The sequence below is a fragment of the Melozone crissalis genome, unplaced genomic scaffold, assembly GCF_028551555.1.
Source record: "Melozone crissalis strain CALT ecotype California unplaced genomic scaffold, PUWL_Pcris_2 ptg000023l_1, whole genome shotgun sequence".
NCBI classification, from domain to species: Eukaryota; Metazoa; Chordata; class Aves; order Passeriformes; family Passerellidae; genus Melozone; species Melozone crissalis.
The window spans coordinates 14,955,396-14,977,222 of NW_026535801.1; the positions used below are offsets into that span (position 1 = coordinate 14,955,396).

Here is a 21,827-nt window from a genome sequence, read left to right on the forward strand (position 1 = left end):
TCTGTTGCAACTTAACAGTAGTTTTAAATATCATTGTTCCAGAATTACCCTTTCCCCTTCTCTGATAAAACTAGAAATAATTTTGAAAAGACCAGTTACTTTTACTTTAGTATGAAAACTGCTACATTGCAGCTGTTGTTCAACACAACAGTATTTTGGCATACGGGTTCTTTCTATTTAGATGCCCATTTACAAGCCATGACCACTATTTCAAAATATGACAAGCATTATCTATGGAGTTTAACATAACTTAAGCTATTATAACATTCTGTAATCTACATTTCCCCTCTGTTTTGGTTTTTTTTTAGTCAGTACAGGCACCTACAATACTATAGTTTCCCACCAGTGTCATTGGTTTAAATGAAGTTAGCCCTAAACCACAGAACACACACACACTCACAGATTCCCTTCCCCAGGGAAATGCCTTCTCTGCAGCCTCCGAGGTGAAGTGCTCCAGCAGGTGTGATCAGGATCGTGCTAAGGGACTGCAGGGGAACATGTTGTAATTAGTGCCAGGAGAGCCAGCCCAGTGTGTCCTGCTCTGAGTGGGAAGCATGGAAGCGCTGAAGCTCTGCCTCAGAGGCAGCTCTGGCTCGGCACAGGCAGAACCAGGAGCCACAGCAGAGTTCCAAACCCACTGGAGCAGCCACCCCAAGGCAGCCTGCGGGGTGAACTGCCCAGGAGCTTCCCTGCAGTGGGAAGAGCTTGGCATTGGTGCCAGGAGTTCGCTTCTGAGGCAACAGCTCTGCATGCTAAGCCCTCCTTCCCAGGAAGGGACTGGATATCACCTGCTGCTGAGGAGGGGAGTGAGAGAGGCACCTGGTGGGCACCTGGTGTTAACCAAGGCCAACCCAGCACATCAGTGTAAGAGCACCCTTCTTCATCAGCCCACAAGGGCTGACAGAGACAGCGCCTGTCCTCAGGGTAAGCAAACTGAACACTGCACAGCATTTCATTCAGTGCCAAAATCTGAAGTGGTCAGTGCCTTTTATTTATTTCATAAACAGAAAGAACGGTAAATGCCTGTATATTTACAATTCTAGTAAATAGAGAAGTCCATAACAGTGTGATTATTTCACAACAGCACATGAATACTGCATTCAGCAATGCTGTTCAACACAGATACCTCAAAACCGTTATCGCCAAACACACTATAGGTACCCATTATAAATACTGACATATTTCTATTTTCTTAAATAAACAAACATACAGCTTAATTCAGGAAGACCAAATGGTTCTGTGGTGCAATTCATTCCCTTTAAACATTTCTGCTGACAAACCAGGAATAATAAAAACAAACCCACTGCTTTGAAGCCATGCGGTCCAGACTCTCACATGTGTTCTATGTAGATGCCATGCCTTTGTGCAGCACGGTTAATTTAAAAGGAGTGAATTATCTTTCTGTTGGAACAGGAAAGTATTTCTTCTTGGTAGGTACTTGACAAACCAAGTCTTTAACTTCACCACTTCACAGAAAGCTGGCTGCAGTCTTGATTCAGTTGAATCTTAGAACTGAGAGTTCAGAAGAAATAACTGAATATTTTCATCTGTAGCAGCAAAACCATAACCAAGTAATTTCTAAGGGCCATTTCAGGAAAGAAGTGGTTATTAGTGAAGTTCCACTGAGCAAATTATCCCACAGAGGCAGGTTGTAAATGATGGTCTAGGTAAGTTTTTCGTGTTGAATCTGGTAGTAACATGCCTGAATTAAAACAAAGTTCAGATTAGCACAATTGCCAGTTCACAGCAAAGCATCACACACAAAAAGGTTGATTTTTTTTTCCTATGCAAGAAAACGGAGGACAAGCCTCTCTACAAGCAGTGACACTACAGTGGCACTCAACACATGAGAACCTTCTGATACATGAGCTAGCAAAATGAGCAACAGGAGACTAAGTTACAAATTATATTCAACACCTAATCAAGCAAGATAGCATGATTTGGGACTCCATACTTTCACAGCTCCCACTATGCCTAGATGAAAGCATATTTTTGGTTACAAGTCTCTCTTTGCCCTTTGACAGAAGGACTCAAAAACAGAAAATATTTTTACAGGACAAGGATGCAGGGATGAAGCATTTCAAAAGCACTCAGAGTGAAAAGCAAAGGTTTCCATCACCCTGACTGCCTGTTGAGAGTTATTCACTTAATGATGGCTCAAATATGCACTGGGTCAGGTCAGCCAGGATCAGAAACTTAATATAATGTCTCAGACAACATTTGCACTCATGGCAAATTAGATTCAACTTTGGCTTCCACCATGTAGGTTCCTTAGTAAATTTGAACCAATGCAAACCTTCCTTTTTTGTAACATTATGAAACTAATAGGTCTTTGAAAAAATCCTCTGGAACTCAACTTTTTTGAGTTTGCACAGACAGAAAATACAATCATGATAACCTAACACTTCAGTTTAAGATTTTTCCTTAAACTTGAGATTAACAGCCTCTCTCCAAAACAACACCACTAAAAGGCTCCACACTGCTGACTTGTCCCAAGATCCACATGATGAACCGTTTTGAGGTACCAAAACAATGTATTTCCATTATGAATGTCTTAGTGTATAAGAGGATATTCTTCCAAACACATACTCTTCCTTTTCCCATACTTAAAAAGATAAGAATACTTAATAAAATGTGGAGAGTGACAGTGTGGGGTTTTTTCCCCCTAAAATTGCATTCTTGGAAAGTTTTGATGTAATGTTAGACTTAAACTTTAATGGAATGGCTAATCTCCAAAGAAGCACTTCATTTCAGTTTTTATAGAGAGAGCAAGGCTTGTTAAGTTGCAGGGGAATGACAAGTGAGCATTTAGAACATTCCAACAGTAACCAATATTACCTTTGAGCAATCCACATTTGCACATTACACCATTTTTCTTAGAGGTACCTGCAATTAGGAGGTTAGCCAAAACTTTACATTAAATTTCCTTGCCTATCCTAGTAAAAAAATTCAATTCAAGTCAAAGAAGTTATAGCCTAATGTTCATATAATTGTCCTAAGCTGATCTTCATTGCTAAAAGCTGATTATTTCCAAAGAAAGTCTTTAGTAACTCTGAATAATTTTCATACCTTCAAGGTAGTGAACATGATGCCTTGCTCCCCATGCTGGAGATAGGGATCCATCAGGTCCTCGATTAAGTGCACCTCAGACCCCAAATTCCTTATCCTGCCACATGTGAGAGTGGGAAAGTGAACATGGGAACACAAGTTGCCAGTATAATGTTTCTTAATTCTGAATTCAGGGCTTTTTCACAATAAAGACTGTTCAAGACTTTTTCAGACCAAAGCAAACAGTCAAATTGGAGAATTTATAGTTACAAAAAGCCAGTAAGTAATCCCATAACAAGCAGCAGGAGTGTTTAACACAGAAGTCCTTGTCCTGCCTATGCTCACTTATGACTGATGCCACCCTTGGTGCCTACCTGGCTCGTAGCACCACATAGAGAAAAACAGGAAATAAGTCATCCATGGACCACAGAAAATCTTCCTGAAGGGTCTCAAGTACACTCTGGGAGATCTCTTCAAAAGTCTGCTGGATCACCTTCAGCTTGTCAGCTGGGGTAAATGTGGTACTGTTTGGAGAGCAAAAGCAAACCAGGATAACAGTAAGCAGTGAGAGATCTGCATCTAAATTAGGAAGGGTTTGCTGGCCACCATGGCCCTCCCCATGCCCATGGAGGTCAGTCAGACATCGACACTGCAGCAGCCAGGGCTGCCAAGGCTGCACAGTACCCAGGTTACAAGCACCACAGCAAGGCACACTACTGCAAGGGAGACTCTCGTCACACTTTTATGGTGTTTTAATAGAGTAGTAAAAGGGGAAAAATTCCTTTCTAAAATATTCCTAATTTCTTAAATTCTTGCACAACAGACACAGAAAAGCCTCCCATGCTCAGGTGACTTGACCACAGCTGTTTGGAAATGCACATGTGCATTTGATGGACATCCTTATGCCCTTGATTCTAAATGGTGCCCTACAGACACCTTTCAGTCGTGTTCATGAGGCAACACTTCATTCCCCAGCAGGAGAATTTGCATCTTTACTCAGAACTGGAAAATGTCTTAGTGACTTCTCTTACAAAGGTGAACAAGAAAGAGTGACATGTAAAGGATCCCAGTCAAGTAAACCAGATACTACTGTGGCAGGGACAGTGAAACACTGAAAGACAAATTACAAAGAATTACCTGATTTGCTGTAAACATTCAACAGCAGAGGCAAAGCAGGCATCTTTTGTGTTTGATGATACCTGTGTAATTATGGTAAGATTTATCAGGCAGGTTCAGTACCCCCACTGTTCAGTGTTGAGCCTCTTTCAACAAGATAATGATTAAGAATGTAAACTATACATTTTTTCTAAGCAGAAAGTATATGATATAACTCTCTTAATTAAGCAGCTTGAAAATCTCTATACTAGACATTCATTGTCACACTTTCATAACTGGAGACCAAGCAAAGGTCTCTTGATTTCATTGCCAAGTCTGTCAGTGAGTGACAAAGCTGGCCTGATGGCCACTGTAAGAAATCACAGAATGGCTGGGGCTGGAGGGGACCTCTGGAGATCAAGTCCAGTGTCCCTGCTAAGTCATTACTATAGTATTTAAATAGTAGGCAAACTTAAGGGAAATATAATAACATGGCACATCTTAAGCAAAGAGCCTGGCCAAAAATTCTTTGATCACTTTGATGATTTCAGTTTCTTGAAAGAACCACTGGGCAAAACATGTAAACAAGCCCAATGAACATACCTTTCTACTCTCTCCAAGGATGGACACAGTTCCTGGCCAAAACTTCCTGCAAGAAACATAGTTCACTGAGAAAACATAATCTTAATGTATTTTTCACATTACAGGAATGAAGTCATCGTGTTCTGAGACACAACAGCCCTTCCTCCAGGATCAGCTACACCTCACACAGGTACCCAGGAAACTGTAATTTGAAATGTCTCTGATTTTGGAGCAACATCAATGTTTACCTTGTTCCCATCCCTTCCACTTCCCTGTTTTGGAAGAGGGAAGGTCTGATTCACTCTCAACCCTTCTAATTAGCTTGAAGACATGTCTAGATGCATTTAAATCAGAGAAAATACTTTAGAAAGCTGGAGCTTTGTTTTAGTTGCTTTACTTAATGACATGCCATAACCTGTTGCAGTTTCTGTTTTGCTGTACTCACGCTTGCACTCCCAGGAAGCTGAGAAGAGCCAGATCAGTCTGTTTGTTTAGGCGCAAGACGCATTCCCAGTAAATGTCCTCCTCACGCTCGTTGTCCAAGGCATAGAGCATAAACAGAGGGGGATAGAGGCGTGGCAGTAAAACAGGGAGCAGCAAGCCAAAACTGGTTACCACGTAGCTGCAACAAAAAACCAGAAGGGGTGGTTTGCAAAGGAAGACATAAAAAACCTAGTTATCTATAAAAACGGAATGAAAATCATTGGAACAAATCTTTCATGTATCATGAGCCCATTCTATGAGGGATAAGAGTAAAGAAATCAGTACAAATCCATCAAATAGCAACTCTGATAAGATTATAAATTACCTCCAGTGCTCTTATCCAAAACGCTTTTCTGAAGCCCAGGCTCAAGCTTTAACTTGCTTACCCATAACAGACAAAAGCAAGTTTTGTTTTAAGTAAAGAACCACTGCACGGACAAGCATGAAATGCTTATTACAACCATAACATGGAACTTTGCTTATCAGAATTTGTCATCACAACCCAAGGGGAAGAAAAACCACTGCTTAGATCTATCAGTTGAATATTGTTTATCTTTCTTCCCCCAAAGAAGAAAAAAAAATGCAACAAATGCTTTGTTTTTCCTTTATGTACCCTGGCTCAGGAGATTCTGATCTGGAATCAGATTTCCCACTGCAAAACGATCGCCTTCCTTTTGGCTCTGTAGTCAGAAATGGAATTGTGCTGCCCTCTTCCGGGAGATCAGGAAACAAGAACCTAAAAGGCAAAACACGTAAACGCATTTGAGGTCACATCAACACGTTTCCACAGATCTCAGCACTAAGGTAAGACAGGAGAAAAAAAACCCAGCAAAAAATAATATATGGTGGGCTGAGACAGCACAGGTAACACACAGAGTACCAGCTCCCTGGAGGAAAACTTAGGAATGCCAACCCCTCCCTTGACAAGGACACCTTTCCTACATTAACATCACTTTCCTCCAGACAAGGCTTCTAACTGTTAGTAATTTAGAGTATTTCTGCTTTCAGATTGGCAGGACACATTCTCAAGAAGCTAAGCCAGGTCTTCATAGGAAGATTGTTCATCCATTGGTAAGAACTTTAATGCTATATTGGTAAGAACTTTATGGAATACACTGGGATTCCCTATCCTCACTAGTGTTCTATACCCTTTGAACACTGTCTTTGCACAGCACTGATATCCACAGACACTAAACTGTGAATCCATATTCCAGGTGAGCTGCTTACAGCCACATTTTGAAATACAACGTAGGATGTAACACACTAGTTTAGTTTTTCCATTTTTGACAAAATATTCAAGACTCCTTAAAAAGATAGGAAAATACAAGCAACCCCCAAAATAAAGTAACAATGCCAGCACCTTTGAACAGTACAACACTAGACAGCTTCAGTACATGGGGCAGCTTTCATGAATTCAGCAGCAGTTTGACTTGGAAATGAGTCTCATTACCTGACCAGCTGGAAGATGCGTTTGAGGTAGGACTTGATCTCCCTTACAGCCTCCTGCAGCAGTCGCCGATTGGCTCCCACACCAACATAGGTCATTCTATAGACAGCCACCAGCGTTTCCACCAGCTTGCCCAAGGGATGCAGAGGAGTATCACAAGCCTGAGACAATGTATATTAATTGGCCAGTCAGATAGGTCAATAGTAAACAAGTTAAAAAAAATGGAATCCAAGACAGATGGGTGAAAGATCCAACAACAGGCTTTCAAGAAAATATTACAAGTATCTAAACAATGAGCTATATTTAAAAAATTGCCATTTGAATTATAAAATTTCTGTGTCAGCTAAACACAATTTATAGGAGTCAAGACAGTACAAGAACTTGTGCTACTACTTGGACTAGTCATTTGCTCAGTACTCTTAAAATCAACATGCAAAAATAACTCAATACTCTTAAAATCAACATGCAAAAATAACTATTTCAAGATGCTTTGCTGGGATCCAACATCAAAGAATGAAAACAGTAACTGAACAGAAAGTGACTTTAAGAGAGCATTCATTAGGTATTCAATTATTTTAGTTTTAGTTGTGGACTTCAATATAATACGGGATGAGCAAACATGAACTATGGATTACAAGAGCGCAAATATGGAAGTAATTAGGAAAACTATTACAAAGTGAGCTTGTCATGCCTTATTATGTGAGCATTTCAGTCACAATACCTTTATCAAATATTTTTTTATATTTTCATATTTTTCCAGGGTGAAGGCACCAATGTGTTGTGGAATGAACTCCAAACTTTCCAGCGTCTGAGTATGTGAGCGGCTCAGTAATTCCGGGCTGCAGTTTAAAAAGACAGACATTGTACAGGCTGAGACACACAATGGGGAAAAACCCCTGACATTAACAACTCAACTAGTAATAAACACCAGCATGTCCCTGAAAGGGTTTGTAGTGCAGAGCAGTAAGGTTATGATTTTGTTTAGGATTTGCTGCTGTTTTAACTAAAACTTGACAGCCAGTTTCAAGTTTAGAGCTGAGTGCAATTGCAGTTTCCCTCTCCATCCTCTCTTGCTTGGTGACACATTCTCTAGGAGCCTACCTGTCTTTGTGCTGCCGTCGGTTGGTGGTCAGAGCCACCGCAATGTTGTCCCAAGCCTTCCATCTGTCCCCCTGGCCAGGGCTCTCACAGCCAAGCTGGTTCCAGCATTCTTCAAATACCGCCTTCCATTTCTCATCAGGGGACACTGCCAGGATCCCAAGTTTCCGCCTAATAAAATGACCAGTGGGTCTGTTAAAATCAAATAGCAATGAAACAACACATTCAGCTTGAAAACCACCCATGGCTAATGTCAATCTCATCTCTCACACTGTTTTACCAAAAGCTGAGAAACTTAACAGACTCTACTGTGAACCAAGTTTTATCACTAAGAATAAAGTTAGAACCTACTACTAATACCTACATTAGAGGACAGCTATGAACCTTGTTAGTTTTACTCTTTCTTGCAGCCTTCCAGGAAATGGTACAACAAAGGGATGGTGCTTATCTTTATCACTGGTATCCATTCAGAAGTCTCAGGACACATTTGTATAGCAAGGACACAGCATAAGTAAGTCCCAAGTATCTCTCTGTCCTGGAGTGTACAAGTAGCACAGCTACCCACATAAATACCAAGGATGGCTACACAGCTTCTGACCCTAAAGTAGCAGCTACAGATAATGCTGCAGGGCATGTTAGGGATGTGCTGAGAGAGAGCAAAACCAGCTCAGGCATCCTTTCACTGCCAGACAATACTCAGGGATCATCTGTAGCCAGAAGAAAACCAAGAGCTCTTTGCACATATATAGATAAAGATATTTCAGACATATAATGAATTTGCGGCTTTGAAAAGCTTTCTCAAAACAAGTAAGTGCTGTCAGGGTTAACAGGTCTATCTTGAATTAAATGAAGTGTCAGAAATTGTCAAACCTCTCATTAAAATTTCTTCCAGCATATTTGAGATGAGAACTAGCAACACAGGTAATTTCCCCATGCTGCCAGTTTCACAAAGCAGAAAAAGTAGGCTCTAAGCCTTTTCAGAAATTATACCAGAAGATTTTCAACTTGAAGACAGTCCGAAGAGGATAGATGAAACCCTCATTTCACAAGCAATCCTCAAAAATATGTATATACATTTATTCATAGACTCCCTACTGGGGTAAAAAGCAGACAGCTGCAAAGGCTGCAAGTGTTCAGTTCAGCAGGGAGGCCCTGCTTAACTTGCATGCTGTTGTAGGTGTCAGCACTGTCAAAAGAAATTACCAGTGAAAGCTTCAGGAAGTCAACTGACAAGTAATCTATGTAAAAATATTAGAGCTGTGTTTCCCATTTTAATCTGAAATTTCAGAGCACGTTTCCAAGACACTGAATCCCATACAGCAATTGCTAAACCATTACATGGTGCTACCACATACCAACATCTCACCATCAACTCTTTACTGTGCTTTCTTTTACTCAAAGATATATCAATTTGAACTTGAACATGTTCTGGTTTTTTCCCCCAGAAATAATTAAGCCAATTATCCCAAGGCATCTGCTATACAGAGGGGTTCATGGATACTTTTCAAAGTGATCTTTGCCACGGTATTAAAATGCTTTTCGGCAAATCAGCAACTTTCTATTTGCTTACACACTGTTTGGAAGAGGTGGAGGATCTAGTCAACTCTGTCCAAATATATCCCCACTGGCATTATTAAATGACACAATTCATTAATTTGCTAACAAAGTAACTGGCAGAAGGCAGAGGTCTGTTATTAACTTAACAATTTAATGGAACTTAAGTCTTTCTCAGGAGCTCAGAAGTCAGCAGCAGCTGTGAACTTAGGTTCTATCAGTCAGCTCCAATATAAACAAAAAAAAAATTTTGACTTCTACAGCACAGTAGCAGCACATCAGCTGTCCTGTAATTTCATGCCATTATTTGCATATTCAAGTAGTAATTAAAGCAAGAATAACTGTAACAGTATGTTTATCTTACTTTATTTCTTGAGCAGCAAGAAAGAGGAAAAATGTTTTCATAATGTTTTCACTGTTTCTTTGGAAGAAGTATTTTTGACTGGTCTTTGAAAAAAGACAATTGTTCTGTTCCTAAGTAATACTGAACCATATTTATTATTTAAAATAATAATTATTTATTATTCAACACTCACAGTGCTTTAGGCTTGTCCTTCTCATTCTCATACAAACTAGGTTTGAAGTAGGTTCCTGTGATTTTTATTCCAGATCCCCACTCTCCACTGAAGAGACCTTCAATATAATCTCCATTTGGCAAGGTCAGTGTTCCCTTGAGAAAAAGATAATAAAACATTTAACTAAAATCCATTGGGAGCCAAATTATAACCTTTTTATTTTCTTAGATGGTTAACAGTTTACAAGTGACAACTGCAATACAGACCTTTCCACTCAGAGTCCAGTTATCTGAAAATTCCCCCTCATAGACTGTATCATCCTCAGAAAGCAGAATTCCAGTCCCCTACAAAAAGAATCAAAGAACACAAAGCAGTAATTATAACAGAAGGGCAGACCACAGATGTAAAGATGCACTTTAGAAAATCTGTTTTTAATTCTTAGCAAATAGTAATTTCTAAGCTCTTTCTGAAGTGGTCCTAGGTTAGAGCAGGGACAATAAAGGCAATTCTAAAAGCATGGGCAATAGAAGACTAGAAAAACAGAAAGTTTCCACAGCCTAACACACACTCATCTGCCTCAGAAAGCTGCCACACTTAGAGAAGTCTCTAAGCCCAGGGTCTGGTGTCCAACTCACCATCATTTTGTTGCTGCTGAAGGCTCCTTCGTAATACAGTCCAAACTGAGTAACCACAACACCATTGCCTTGGCAAACATCATCTTGCCACATTCCCATATACTTTTCTCCTCTGAAGAAAAATGAAGTGGGAAAAACAGAACCTAAACAGTACATCTCTAGTCTTTCTTTGGCTTTATAGCCACAATGACCATTACAGAAATCATCAGAAGAGAGTCACAGAGCACTTGCTTTGGGTCTGTCAGTCGAGGTTCACCAGACTATTTTTGATACAAATAAATTAGAATGAACTTTCTTTCCCAATTCACATTCCAAATTGGCCATATCCAAGCAAGCTGATGAACTGAAACAGTGCTGCAGCCCTGTTAAGCCCACTGCACGCCCCAAAGAACTTGTGCAGCTTGTTTTGCCAAAGTTTTTATTTCTTTTACCTAAAGTCTGATGGCTCAAACTGAAGAGAATAAAAAAATCAAAAGAAACCAAGCTATTCTTCTTGGGGAATAGGAGGGAGACCTAGAAAGTCATACATGACGTTTTTGAAATGTTAAGAGCACAAATATTGTGAAGAAACACATCATATTGTGCCAAGTTTCTATATAACAGCCTAACAAAGGTCACAACATAAAAAAAATTTATTATACAATTAAAGACTGCTTACAAATAAACATCAGCCTCTTTCAGACTATTTAAAATACTTTTTTTTCTTTATATAAGTGCATAGATGTCAGGCTAGAGTTGTTTGAAACTCAGTGCAAGTCTCAAATATTTCCAAACAACCTATTTTTCCAGTTGTTCTGAAAGAGAATGTGACATTTTCCCCATGCAATTAATTAAAAATTAATTTCTCAAGGCATTTTTTTCTGCTTTTAGAGGGAAACTAGTCATTGATTTGATACAATTCTGCTTGTTACCAAGCATTTTCCTTGAAATGTACCCAGGAAACACTATGTTTATAGTAAAGAGAGTAAGTCCAAGCATTAAACTAAGCCCAGGGGCGTTTCCCAGCTGACTGGCCCCACAGGGTGGCAGGAAGCTTCTCTGATGATTCATCCTGCCAGCTACAGAGGCCTCTGCTGGGTGAAAGGTCCTTGGAGAGAGATTGTGCATGCTCAGTTACTGGGATGGAAACTCAAAGTCCCACTTGTTCAAATAACTGTTTTGCTAAAATGACAGCAGGCAATAGTGTCTGTTGCTATTCCTTTTTAGTCTGGGCTGCAGAATAAGTGCAGAAAACAAATCCTGAGGACACAAAGATACACAGATTACCTCCCTGAGACCAGAAGCAAAACTACATCAGGGCAGCTCACTCATGTTTGAGTAGTGCTGGAGTGAAAAGCAAATGCCACATTCCTCCTTCACTATGAATTAACATTGCATTTACAAATTCTGGAGGTGAGAGGATTTGCAAGAAAAGCTGGTATCTATTTGTCCCAGGAAGATAAATGACTGAAGAAAGTATGCAGACACGTCTTGGCACTACAGAGTAAGAACAACCACCAGCCCTGAGCAAGATCAAGTGCAAAACCAACATGAGGAAATACCTAGAGATGTTACAACAGCTCTGTTTCAGAAAAACATCTCCCCTTTACACTCCAGACTTTTGCCTGCTTGGCTTTTCAAGTGGGCATTCAGTTAACCAACAACAGTTCCTTGGGCATTCACCAAAAGCTCTTTCCAGAAAAACAACCATTAAATTGGTGACAGAAAGACAGATTATATTGATGTGTGCTCAGGGTTCATTTACTGCACGTATTTAGTGCCAGTCTGTCTCTGAGACCATCATTTCAGTAATCTGCCCTGAGAGGAAGCATCTTCCCTCCACTGCACTGGGAGAATAAGCCAATGGAAAACCTGAGCATGAGTTGAAATTCATGAGCACCATTATCTGCCACTGAACAACCCAGTCTCATAGGCCTGAGATGAAAGAATACTCCTCGCATGAATTCTTAACACTTTCAGCACGTGCACAACACAACGCCTCAATAAGACACTACACTCAGCTAGTTTTCAGGCAGGAGTATGACAGAAAACAAGGCAGAAAAAAACCAGTGCAATCCCTCCACCACTCACTCCAGAAGCAGCACCAAAAAGCAGTGACTAGACTCATTTCTTTATACCATCAACCCAGAAAGCCCAGCAATTAAGAAGAAAGAAAAAGACATGTAGTATTCCTGGTACTCACAAATCAAATCCTTTCCTACTCTTTTTGCAATTGCATACCAGAGTTTCAAGGATTTGTGGAAGCATTACCTTGTGATATCATCAAAAACTCCATAACCACTCTTCTTGTCCATTATCCACTGCCCAATGAACATACTGGGAGAAGAAGAGGTCAGCTTCCCACTGCGCAGCAGCCCGTGCCCGTGCCGCATGTTATCCTGGAAGCACCCTTCATACACCTCGCCCGTGGCATAGCTGCAACAGCAACACAGGAACAGCTCAGAGTCCTTCATCTGCTGCTCTGCTGGGGGGCTGCTTTGGGAGCTTTTGATTGATTCGTTTTGCTGAGTGCTTCCCCCAAACAGATAAGCCCTCTCTTTTTCCTTCTAGGAACTGCATTACAACCACACCAAACAGCAACTAGAGTTAAAGTATGTTTGGGATAAAAGTGATCCTTTAATACAAGTCTTTGGATGCTTTATTGTTTTAAAGCCACTCTCTGCCCAGCAAGCAAGGCCATTGGAGGTAATACTTATCTCTCAGAGTAAAGAATCCTCTCTTATTGCCAGGTGGCAGCAACATTAGAGCAGACATTAACAACTGACCACTGTACAAATTGCATTGTGAGCAAAGCAGAAAATAAGCTACACTAACTACAACCACAAGTCTGCAACGTAAGAAAGCTACACACAGAGCCTTGGTCAGGGCATCAGCCCTGCTCTCCTGCAGCCATGCAGTGCCAGCAGCACAAGTGCCCCAAGTTACCTGTACACTCCATGCCCACACATTTTGCCTTCCTTCCAGTATCCCACGTAATGGTCCTCTTTATTCAGTGCTTTGTTAGGCACTCTGTATTCCCCATACCTGCCAGGGCAGAGATGGAACACAAGCAGCTGTAACACCAGCACATTTCATTAACAGAGCAGACACACAAAACAGAGCCATTCTAAAATCAGAATGCTCTCTCTCATTTTTGTGCATCTTTAACTACAGCAGTCACTGATGACAGTTTTTATAAGAGAAAGTAAGAATTCAGCATCACTAGATGGTCAATTTAGTCCATACTGCTCTCTCCTGTTTGACTGTGACATGTTATAAATACTGCTCTCACAGCCACAATGCAGTGTTTTTCCCAGGCCATGAGTCTTTTCAAATCATAAGACTGCTTCTACCTTTATTATTTTCTTCAGCTCTTGATAATTCAAGTACACTCTATTCCAGGGAAAGATAAGGGCATGTATTGCTGTAGAAAAGATTTTTTCAAAAGATGCTAGCTTCCAATAATGCTCAGTGACAAGGAATTATTCACAGTTTCAGTATGCCTGAAAAGAATGAGATACACAATTGTATTTATTGATTTTCATCTCCTGAGGAGATCAAAATCCAGTTCTGAAGGTTCTCCTCAGAACATGTCCTCCCAACATGACACTGCTGTTAACTGCTGGGACTAAAACATGCATGCGGAAATACAAGTATACACATTTGATAATTTCAGCAATTACAGCTAAATACTAATCCATTTCTTTCTGGCTGGGACTTGTTTGCAGTATTTCCATCTCCAACAACCCTAAAATCTCCAGGATTAGTTACTTAGTTACAAATGACCAAAGCTCTAATCTTGTTTTATAGTTTGACATTACGCCAATAGCCAAGAGGAATTTAAAAAAGCTGTCTGCAGTCAGACCCCATTTCAATTTCTCCTCCATCCCAGTATTTTGAAAATATATCTCAAAGTCAATAAGACTTCTCACATATTTTTATCCTGCCCAATACAAGCATGTCTGCTCACAAGATGCATATAAAAATGCCTTTGGAAATAAATTAATATCTCAGCCTCAACGGTGTTCTAAGCAGATTCTTGGCAATGCAGTCCACAGATTAATTCAAAGCTGTGTAATATACTGAGTTATTTTCAAGTGGTTTCATTTGTTTCACCAGATAACGTGATAATGTTCAGACCTTCCATTCAGCCTACTTTCAGCCTCCTCTGTACTAGTTATCTTTATCATCAAGATCACATACTCTCATTAGTTTTCACCCAAACCCTGAAGTCTCAGTTCAAGATTTTGTCTCTTTGCTAAATTACTAATCCTTTGCTCTACCAGAAATATAGCAAAGAAAACACTAGAGAAGATGCATCACTAAGTTGTAAGACAGGCCAGTAAGATTTACTGCAAAACCTTTAATTAAAAAGGTTTGTTGTTTGCTCCTACAACAAAAAGTATTTCTTGCCTGGCTCTACAAGTAGTTAGGATATCTTACCCATCCTCCAGCCCAGTCCGGAAAGTCCCAGAGTACATTCGTCCATCTGCCCATTTTAGGATCCCTCTGGAAAATAGAAACCCATGCAAATATGTCAGATCATCAGTTCATTTTGCACTTTAAAAATACCTTCTGTGAATGAGCCTACTTATTGCTACAGCAACCACTTCATTTTGGTTTCAACAGCTCCATTCCAGTGCTTTTACCTTCCATGGGGTTTTCCTGAAAGCCACCTCCCATCATAAACAGCGTCCTTGAATCGAGGGTCCTTGTAGAAGGTGTATTTGGCACTGCGAGAAATAGGAGGTTCCTGTCTTGGCACATTCCCACCAGCTCCATACAGGATCATGTCAGAAGTCCCTCTAAGGGCCTGATCCACTGCTTGGCTTATTGCCCTCAGCCACTTGGTCTGAAACAGAAAGTGGTTCATGACAGAATTTAGCCAGCAGCTGTCTTTGCACTGGCTCTCACCTTTACAGCAAGCACAATCATGCCACTGGCACTGCTCAGCACAGTGCTGTGCACTGTTACACTGCTACACTCAGGCACCATGCACAGCCAGCCTGCACACTCAGCTGCAGAAAGACTTCATTACTGGGGAATACTCAGGAAAATCCTTCTCCAAGTTTGATTCCACAGCAGGGGAAAAAGCCTCATCTGTATCACTGAAGCTGTTTTAAATTTGTAGAAATGCCCACCTTTTCCTGTGGTGTTGAAGAAACAAGAACAAATTGCTCTTCGGGTGTTGTAATCTTCAACCCGTTCCTACACAGGGAAAAAGTATTTTAATCTGTGAAATTCCATCCTGAAACCCCAAGGTTTCTTAGAGCATTGATATTGTGCTTTCTATTCCCTACCCCAGCTAGCATTCCCTTTAAGTTAGCAATAAAAAGAAGCAGCAGAAAGAAGACTTGCTTCCCTCTCGACCACCTTAATCTTTCTGATGTTTACACAACTTTTTTTTAAGACACAGAAATACATTTTCTGAAACAAGAAAAAAGGGTAGATATGGCTGCAATCACTGCATTCCACTCCAAGTTCACAGTAATTGGCTACAAAATGCTCATCTTCTCTCCCAAAAGATCAGACTGTTTCAGCATCACAAGCAAGAATACTCACACATTACCAGTCTCTTCTGAAAGAGCTTCTACCCACAGTGTGGACAAGGGGAAGATATGGTGTGTTGAGAACTGTAGGAAAGGAGAAGGGAAACATCACCAGTTACTGATCCATTAACCCAGCCCCACTTTTTTTCCAAATGGTTTATTTTTTCCCCTTTGTTTGAAAACTAGGAAAAACTGAGCATTAGGGACTCTTTCCACCAACTTTGCTTCAAGCAACAGCCAACAGAAACCATGCCAGCCACAGGCCAATGCAATCAAATGTTAAAAAGACACATAATGTCAGATTTATTTTTACACTGGAAAAACTTCACTATATGAAAAATATGTGGTGTTGTTTGAAGCAAAGAAAAGGTTTTGTTGCTGGCTGCAAGCTGGCTCACCTGAGCATGTACCAGAGCATCATTGAAGAGGATGAACCAGTTCACAGAGAACCTTCCCGCGTGCTGCAGGGACAGGGCCCGATTGCTGCTCTCGCAGATCAAACGCCGCTCCGGCTTCCGCAAGGAGTCCTGCAGGGAGGGCAACACAGAGTGACACAGTCCCACTCCTCACTGACTGTGACTGAGGACTGCTGCTTTAGTCTTTCTCAGGAAAGCTTTCCAAACCTTTCCAAAGTAAAGAGCACTACAGCAACACCAGCTGGAAAACACAGCAAGTGCAACTGGGACAGCAGCATCAGTAACAGACACAGGCACTAAGAGCAAGAGATTCAAGCTGCAGATGCACTGGCAATCATCACCATACCGTCATTTTCCCAGGAAAGGTCTTCCAGAAGCCAAGGGTGTATTCTGCTTCTTTCATTTTTCTGCTAAGATGGACAGCAAGGTTCTCATAACATGAACTAGAATCCTGCAGCTTCTGGTACTCTGGAGATGCCTGTAGGGCACAAGGTAAGGCAGAGCTGAGGGTGCTGCTGATCCCCTGTACCAACACCACCAACCAAGCTGCAACACAACTGCTCATTTTATTAAATCATCACTAAGTGCATGACAGTTGGTCTGGGTAATAAGCAGAGCAGACAGTTATTTTTTTGGTCACATGTTCTGTTAGTGTCCTGATAGTTTTTAAAAATCACAAGAAGGTCCCTGAATGTTACAAGGAGAATGATTAATACACAATTACATGATCTACTTTCTTGCAGCTCAACAAGCTGTCCCAGAAGTAGTGCTCATAATTGCAGGAACAATACTCTAAATTACTAATTACAATATTGGGCTAAATGTACAAGTAGTTACTGTGCCTGTTTAGTCATCTTTTATTTCAAAACAAAGTAATTATACACATCTAAATGGGTGGTAAAAGTCTACCTAATATATATGTAGTGGGTTTTGTAGAGTATTACAGCCAAGGGTAGCTGCAATGATGCCAGATGAAACTGAAAAGCAACAGGGAAACATCAAAACAATGTATTTGCAATTAAGCACTCAGGCACACAAACAAGCTCTGGCAGAATAACAAGTTTCTACCTGTCATGTGATTTGTGCAAGTGGTGTAAGATTACGCAAATAAATCTACAAGATCTTCCCTGCAGCAAATACAAGTTTGAAGTAGCTCCTCTGAGGAATAAACTGGTTTTAATTACCTGGCATTTGCTTCACACAGTTACTTCCAAGTTATAAGTTTCATGTGTTTATTTATTGCACTATAGATAGAAAAACCATCCTACCACTTCAAAACATGTGGCAAGCTTTAGCAAAGTTCTGGCATAATTATGAAGTCGTCCAAATGGCATGAAAAACAGAGCATTCAAAACTTCTACTAGCTGGAGGTTTTCCTCATTCTTCTCAGACAGTTTCTGTAACAGCTCCTGGTTTTTACTCAAGAAGTCCCTAAATGATGGGACCATTGGGAAACAGAGGGATGAGAGAAGAAAAAAGACATTAAGACATCAGTGATGTGTTATGTAAATGAGCCCTTTTTGAATTATCATAAACCCATAAAAATTGTAAGGGCAAGTGCACGCTGCTTATTCATCTATTTACAATTTAGTTTGAGGAAGTACAGCAGTAAAGATATGTAGCTAAAACTGCAACACAAGACTTGCTTTTTACTTCTAATTTCATATGCTCAGTCACCAAACTGGCTGAAGGAGGTTGACTATGTTGCTCACTTGGAGTGTAACCAATTGCCTTTTTCCTCTTTACCACTTGATGAGTAAAGAACAAACAGGTGGGAAAGACATCCCCATTGCTTTTAGAATAGCAAGTTTCTAACACTCTTGATTCATGCAAGAAGGCCTGAAAGAATCCTAACTTTGCTCTAGTGCACTTCCCTAAACATACTGAAATAAATTCTTCTCCCTCTGTTGTTCAAGGCAACTGAGCAGTTCTTCCCCTAACTACAGAAATTACATCCTTCCTCAGAGAAAGGCAGGAAATCTGTTCAATCCTCAGTCTGATTTCCAAGAGGGAGAACTAATCTAGTTCAGAGAAGAAGAGGGAAATGATTCTGAAGACAATACATTAGCACACAAACCCAGAATTTCCTCATTAAAAGGAAAGCACACCTATTTTTCCCTCTCCTTTGCTGTAGGTGTGTGCTCACCAGTGCTGGCACACAGGACAGGTGCACTGAAACACATCCAGCTGGGAAACAGTTAAACCACAAGTTGCAAGAATCAGGTGAGGCTGAGAAAGCAGGCCCCAGGGACAGCAAAACAGATCAGAGGTCACAGCAGACTCCCTAAGAATGCTACACAATTAGTGAGATGCCATCTCACACAAACTACTGTGCCTTGTCCAGGTCTGCTAACAGTACTTAAGAACTCTGTTACTGAACAAGCCTTAGGAATAAAGTCTTCCTTTGAGAGAAGACTGTTTTTCCTAATTTTAAATTTATGCCTCTGGACAGCTTGCTATTTTTAATTTTGAGATCCTCAAAATTGAACCTCAATGGAGTTTCTCTGTTGAAAAGCATCAAATAATAATAGACAACACTCATTAGAGCTTGTCTACTCTTTTAGAGGACATCTCAAAAACCGGCCAACTATGGAGACTTCCATTGAAGCTGGCACCTTTTTTAAAGTCAGGACTACATCTAATGCATTCATGCTGCAGAACATCCATAAAAGATGGGCTGACACCATTAACCATTTACTTAAGACAGTATCCCTCAGGGAAGGAGTGGGGGGGAATTCATCATTAGCAGCAAAGATATTCTTAACTTTCCTTTGCAAGAAGCAGGACAAAACTTGCACACATCTCTTCCCTGAAGTGTTATTTACCTAATGAGACCCTGGTTGCAGTAGGAGAAGCTGTGACACCCAGCAGTGACAACTGAGGTGATGAATTCAGCACTGGGTGATTTCAGTATGAATTATAAACAAGCTTATACTTGAACTAAGATTTCCTCTAAGTCACCCTAAAAATCCTGACCAATGAAAAAAGATTCTCAGTATCTCTCAGCAGGGTGATTCTGTATTTAGATTTTGGCACTGATCCTCAGAGGGCAGAATATTCTTCGTCCTAGGTACCAGCATTTGCAAGAACTTCCAGTACCGTAATTTACACTGCATTCAAAGCGCTCCATAAACATTAACTGAATTAGTCCCAGTTACAGAATTTGTGAAGGAAAGGCAGAAATTCCACAGACAAATTAAAAATTACCCTCAGTACAACTTCTTCAGAGCACTAGGGTGAGAGACCCAGCATGACTACTTTATTTCCTAGGCAAAAACTCTACAGAAATAAGAGAAAAGCTTCAGGATCTGGAAACCTCAACTGTGCTGTCTCAGGCCTTCAAATACAATTCCTTCCTCACATTTACAGCATGAAATAGGGCAAAGAAACCTTGAGAGGCAGAGAAGACGCACATGCAGAAATATTTTTGCATAATTTTAAAGCACTTCCATAAACTTAAAGAATTCAAATGAAATTAATTCATCTAATCTACTGGAGCTAATTTTCTTTGGTATTTTCTTGACAGCAACGTTTGAAAGAATAAACACTAACACTGAATAATGAACATTTAACTTCATTTATCTAAAGTTTTCAAAAATCATGATCTGAACTCTATGTTTCTTTGAAGGAACTCCCAATAACAAGCTTTTTTTCCTCCTTTCTCTACCTTCAAGATGAACTAAATGAACTCAGCAGCATTTTAACCTAAATTCTTTATCACAGTTAAGAGGAGGTAACTTTCTCTTTATTTGAAGGAAAAGGAATTAGTGTACTCAAGTATGCTGAGAGCAAGTCTCTGCATGGTCATTACTACACACATGCACTCTCAATTCTTTACAGTTAATTGATAAAAACGTTCAAAAAATGGTAAAGGTTTGCTTACATTGCTGGCTTTGCAAGGAGCATAAATCCTCCCATTACGAGGAAGTTTGTTACTGAAGTACAATACCTAATATAGGGAAGAAAAAGATCTTCAATTAGAAAGTGAAAACATCCCAGAAAGCAGCAACTGTTGAAATGTCCAAGAGTTTATGATGACCTCTGTAATATCTTTTACTACACAAGTTATAGAGTATTTGAGCAATACTCTGTTACAGAACACTTGGCATTCACCTTCCACATGGAGCACTGAACATGCACTACTACACATTTCTGCTGCCATTAGCACAATGCAGAGGGCTTACTTGACTTTTATTTTTGTTTCTCTCAGATTTGGGTGTGTACAGAATAAACTACCTGTTTGAACCATTTAGTACTACTAGCTTCTAATCACAGTCAGGATGGAAATTTCAAGAGAGGAATTTTCTCTTTTCCTGCTATTCAACATTCTATGACTTCTCTCCACCACCATGAGAAAAACAAAACAAAACCACCTTTTTCCAAGGGAAGAGGTCTCTGCTTAGCCCATTTAACAGATGATACTTGTGTTGCCTGACTGATCCTTGAAAGATACTCATGGTGTAACACCAAGGCTCTGATGCCATACACATAAAAACATGTAAGCAATAGGGAGCAAAGGGGGAGTGCAGAAGACAAGCAGCAGTGAGAACAGAGGTTAGGTATTTCAGTCTTTGAGGAAGGAAAAGTTACAACCTTCTATTCTGAGTAATAAGAACCAATTTTAAAAACCTAGTTTACAAGAAAAATTCAAGTTGAAGACTAAGTAAGAAAATGAGAAAACATGTATTTAGATTTATGAACAATCTACATGATAAACAAAGATGGAAGCTTCTTTTAGGGTGATACAGCATAAGTTTGCCACTGACCTAGCAAAAATGTTCTTGGTTGTGTCTGTGTTCAAAAAAAGTGCAACTAGTTGTCCATCAAACTGCTATTGCATAACAAAGTTGACAACTACTGCATAATAACAAGTAGATAATCTCAAAATTTTGTTTCCTTAGATATTTTCAGATATCTGGTAACCAAGATACAACACTTTTAAACTTTCTGTTAAACCATTATTTTTCACAAAAACCTGTAATTATTAAGTATGATGAGACCTCTGTCACATTTAAATAAAATTGTCCAGAAACTAGAAGTTACTGTCAGGAAAGACAGAGAACAGGCTGAGTGCATAGATCTTCTCTCCCAAAATGCATTAAGCCAATAAAAACAATAACTAGGAAAATCCAGACTTAATGCTCAAAAAGCAGCTCCAGTACTAAAGCAGCTCCAGCTTTTGGGTGACAGGTGTAATGCCAGCTGTTTAGCAGGCATGAGGACAGAAGAATTTTTGTCTGGAAGACAATCTTTAGTTAATGGCTACTGAAAAATCATTTTGTAACCTCAACAAACCCCCAAAGGCAGCTTTAATTAGCAGTGGTATAACGTGACAACACTTACCTAGCAATGGTAAGTCTTGTCACATTATACTACACAAGATACTTAATAAGTGATGAATATTTAGGTTTATAGGCAGCAACCAA

The 21,827-nt window shown here is 40.0% G+C and overlaps 1 protein-coding gene across 2 annotated transcripts in view; it reads right to left on the reverse strand.

Moving 5' to 3' along the window:
- Positions 1 to 950: 950 nt before the first annotated feature.
- Positions 951 to 21,827, reverse strand: part of ALS2 (alsin Rho guanine nucleotide exchange factor ALS2) — a 36,787-nt gene continuing 15,910 nt past the window's right edge. Inside the window, exons 12-34 of one of the 2 annotated variants that reach the window (XM_054277683.1) lie at positions 20,285 to 20,350; positions 17,670 to 17,832; positions 16,748 to 16,879; positions 16,384 to 16,512; positions 15,999 to 16,069; positions 15,578 to 15,644; positions 15,086 to 15,288; positions 14,880 to 14,945; positions 13,383 to 13,481; positions 12,708 to 12,872; positions 10,458 to 10,569; positions 10,089 to 10,166; positions 9,844 to 9,977; positions 7,757 to 7,924; positions 7,377 to 7,494; positions 6,659 to 6,816; positions 5,822 to 5,944; positions 5,171 to 5,347; positions 4,747 to 4,792; positions 4,186 to 4,247; positions 3,423 to 3,572; positions 3,070 to 3,166; positions 951 to 1,702 (exon numbers count right to left, since the gene is read on the reverse strand). In XM_054277683.1, coding sequence (XP_054133658.1) covers positions 1,664 to 1,702; positions 3,070 to 3,166; positions 3,423 to 3,572; positions 4,186 to 4,247; positions 4,747 to 4,792; positions 5,171 to 5,347; positions 5,822 to 5,944; positions 6,659 to 6,816; positions 7,377 to 7,494; positions 7,757 to 7,924; positions 9,844 to 9,977; positions 10,089 to 10,166; positions 10,458 to 10,569; positions 12,708 to 12,872; positions 13,383 to 13,481; positions 14,880 to 14,945; positions 15,086 to 15,288; positions 15,578 to 15,644; positions 15,999 to 16,069; positions 16,384 to 16,512; positions 16,748 to 16,879; positions 17,670 to 17,832; positions 20,285 to 20,350 — 2,623 coding nt within the window. In that variant the 3' untranslated portion in view covers positions 951 to 1,663. Of the gene's footprint in view, positions 1,703 to 3,069; positions 3,167 to 3,422; positions 3,573 to 4,185; positions 4,248 to 4,746; positions 4,793 to 5,170; positions 5,348 to 5,821; positions 5,945 to 6,658; positions 6,817 to 7,376; positions 7,495 to 7,756; positions 7,946 to 9,843; positions 9,978 to 10,088; positions 10,167 to 10,457; positions 10,570 to 12,707; positions 12,873 to 13,382; positions 13,482 to 14,879; positions 14,946 to 15,085; positions 15,289 to 15,577; positions 15,645 to 15,998; positions 16,070 to 16,383; positions 16,513 to 16,747; positions 16,880 to 17,669; positions 17,833 to 20,284; positions 20,351 to 21,827 lie in introns of both variants that reach the window. The other variant, XM_054277682.1, reaches the window with a different exon arrangement.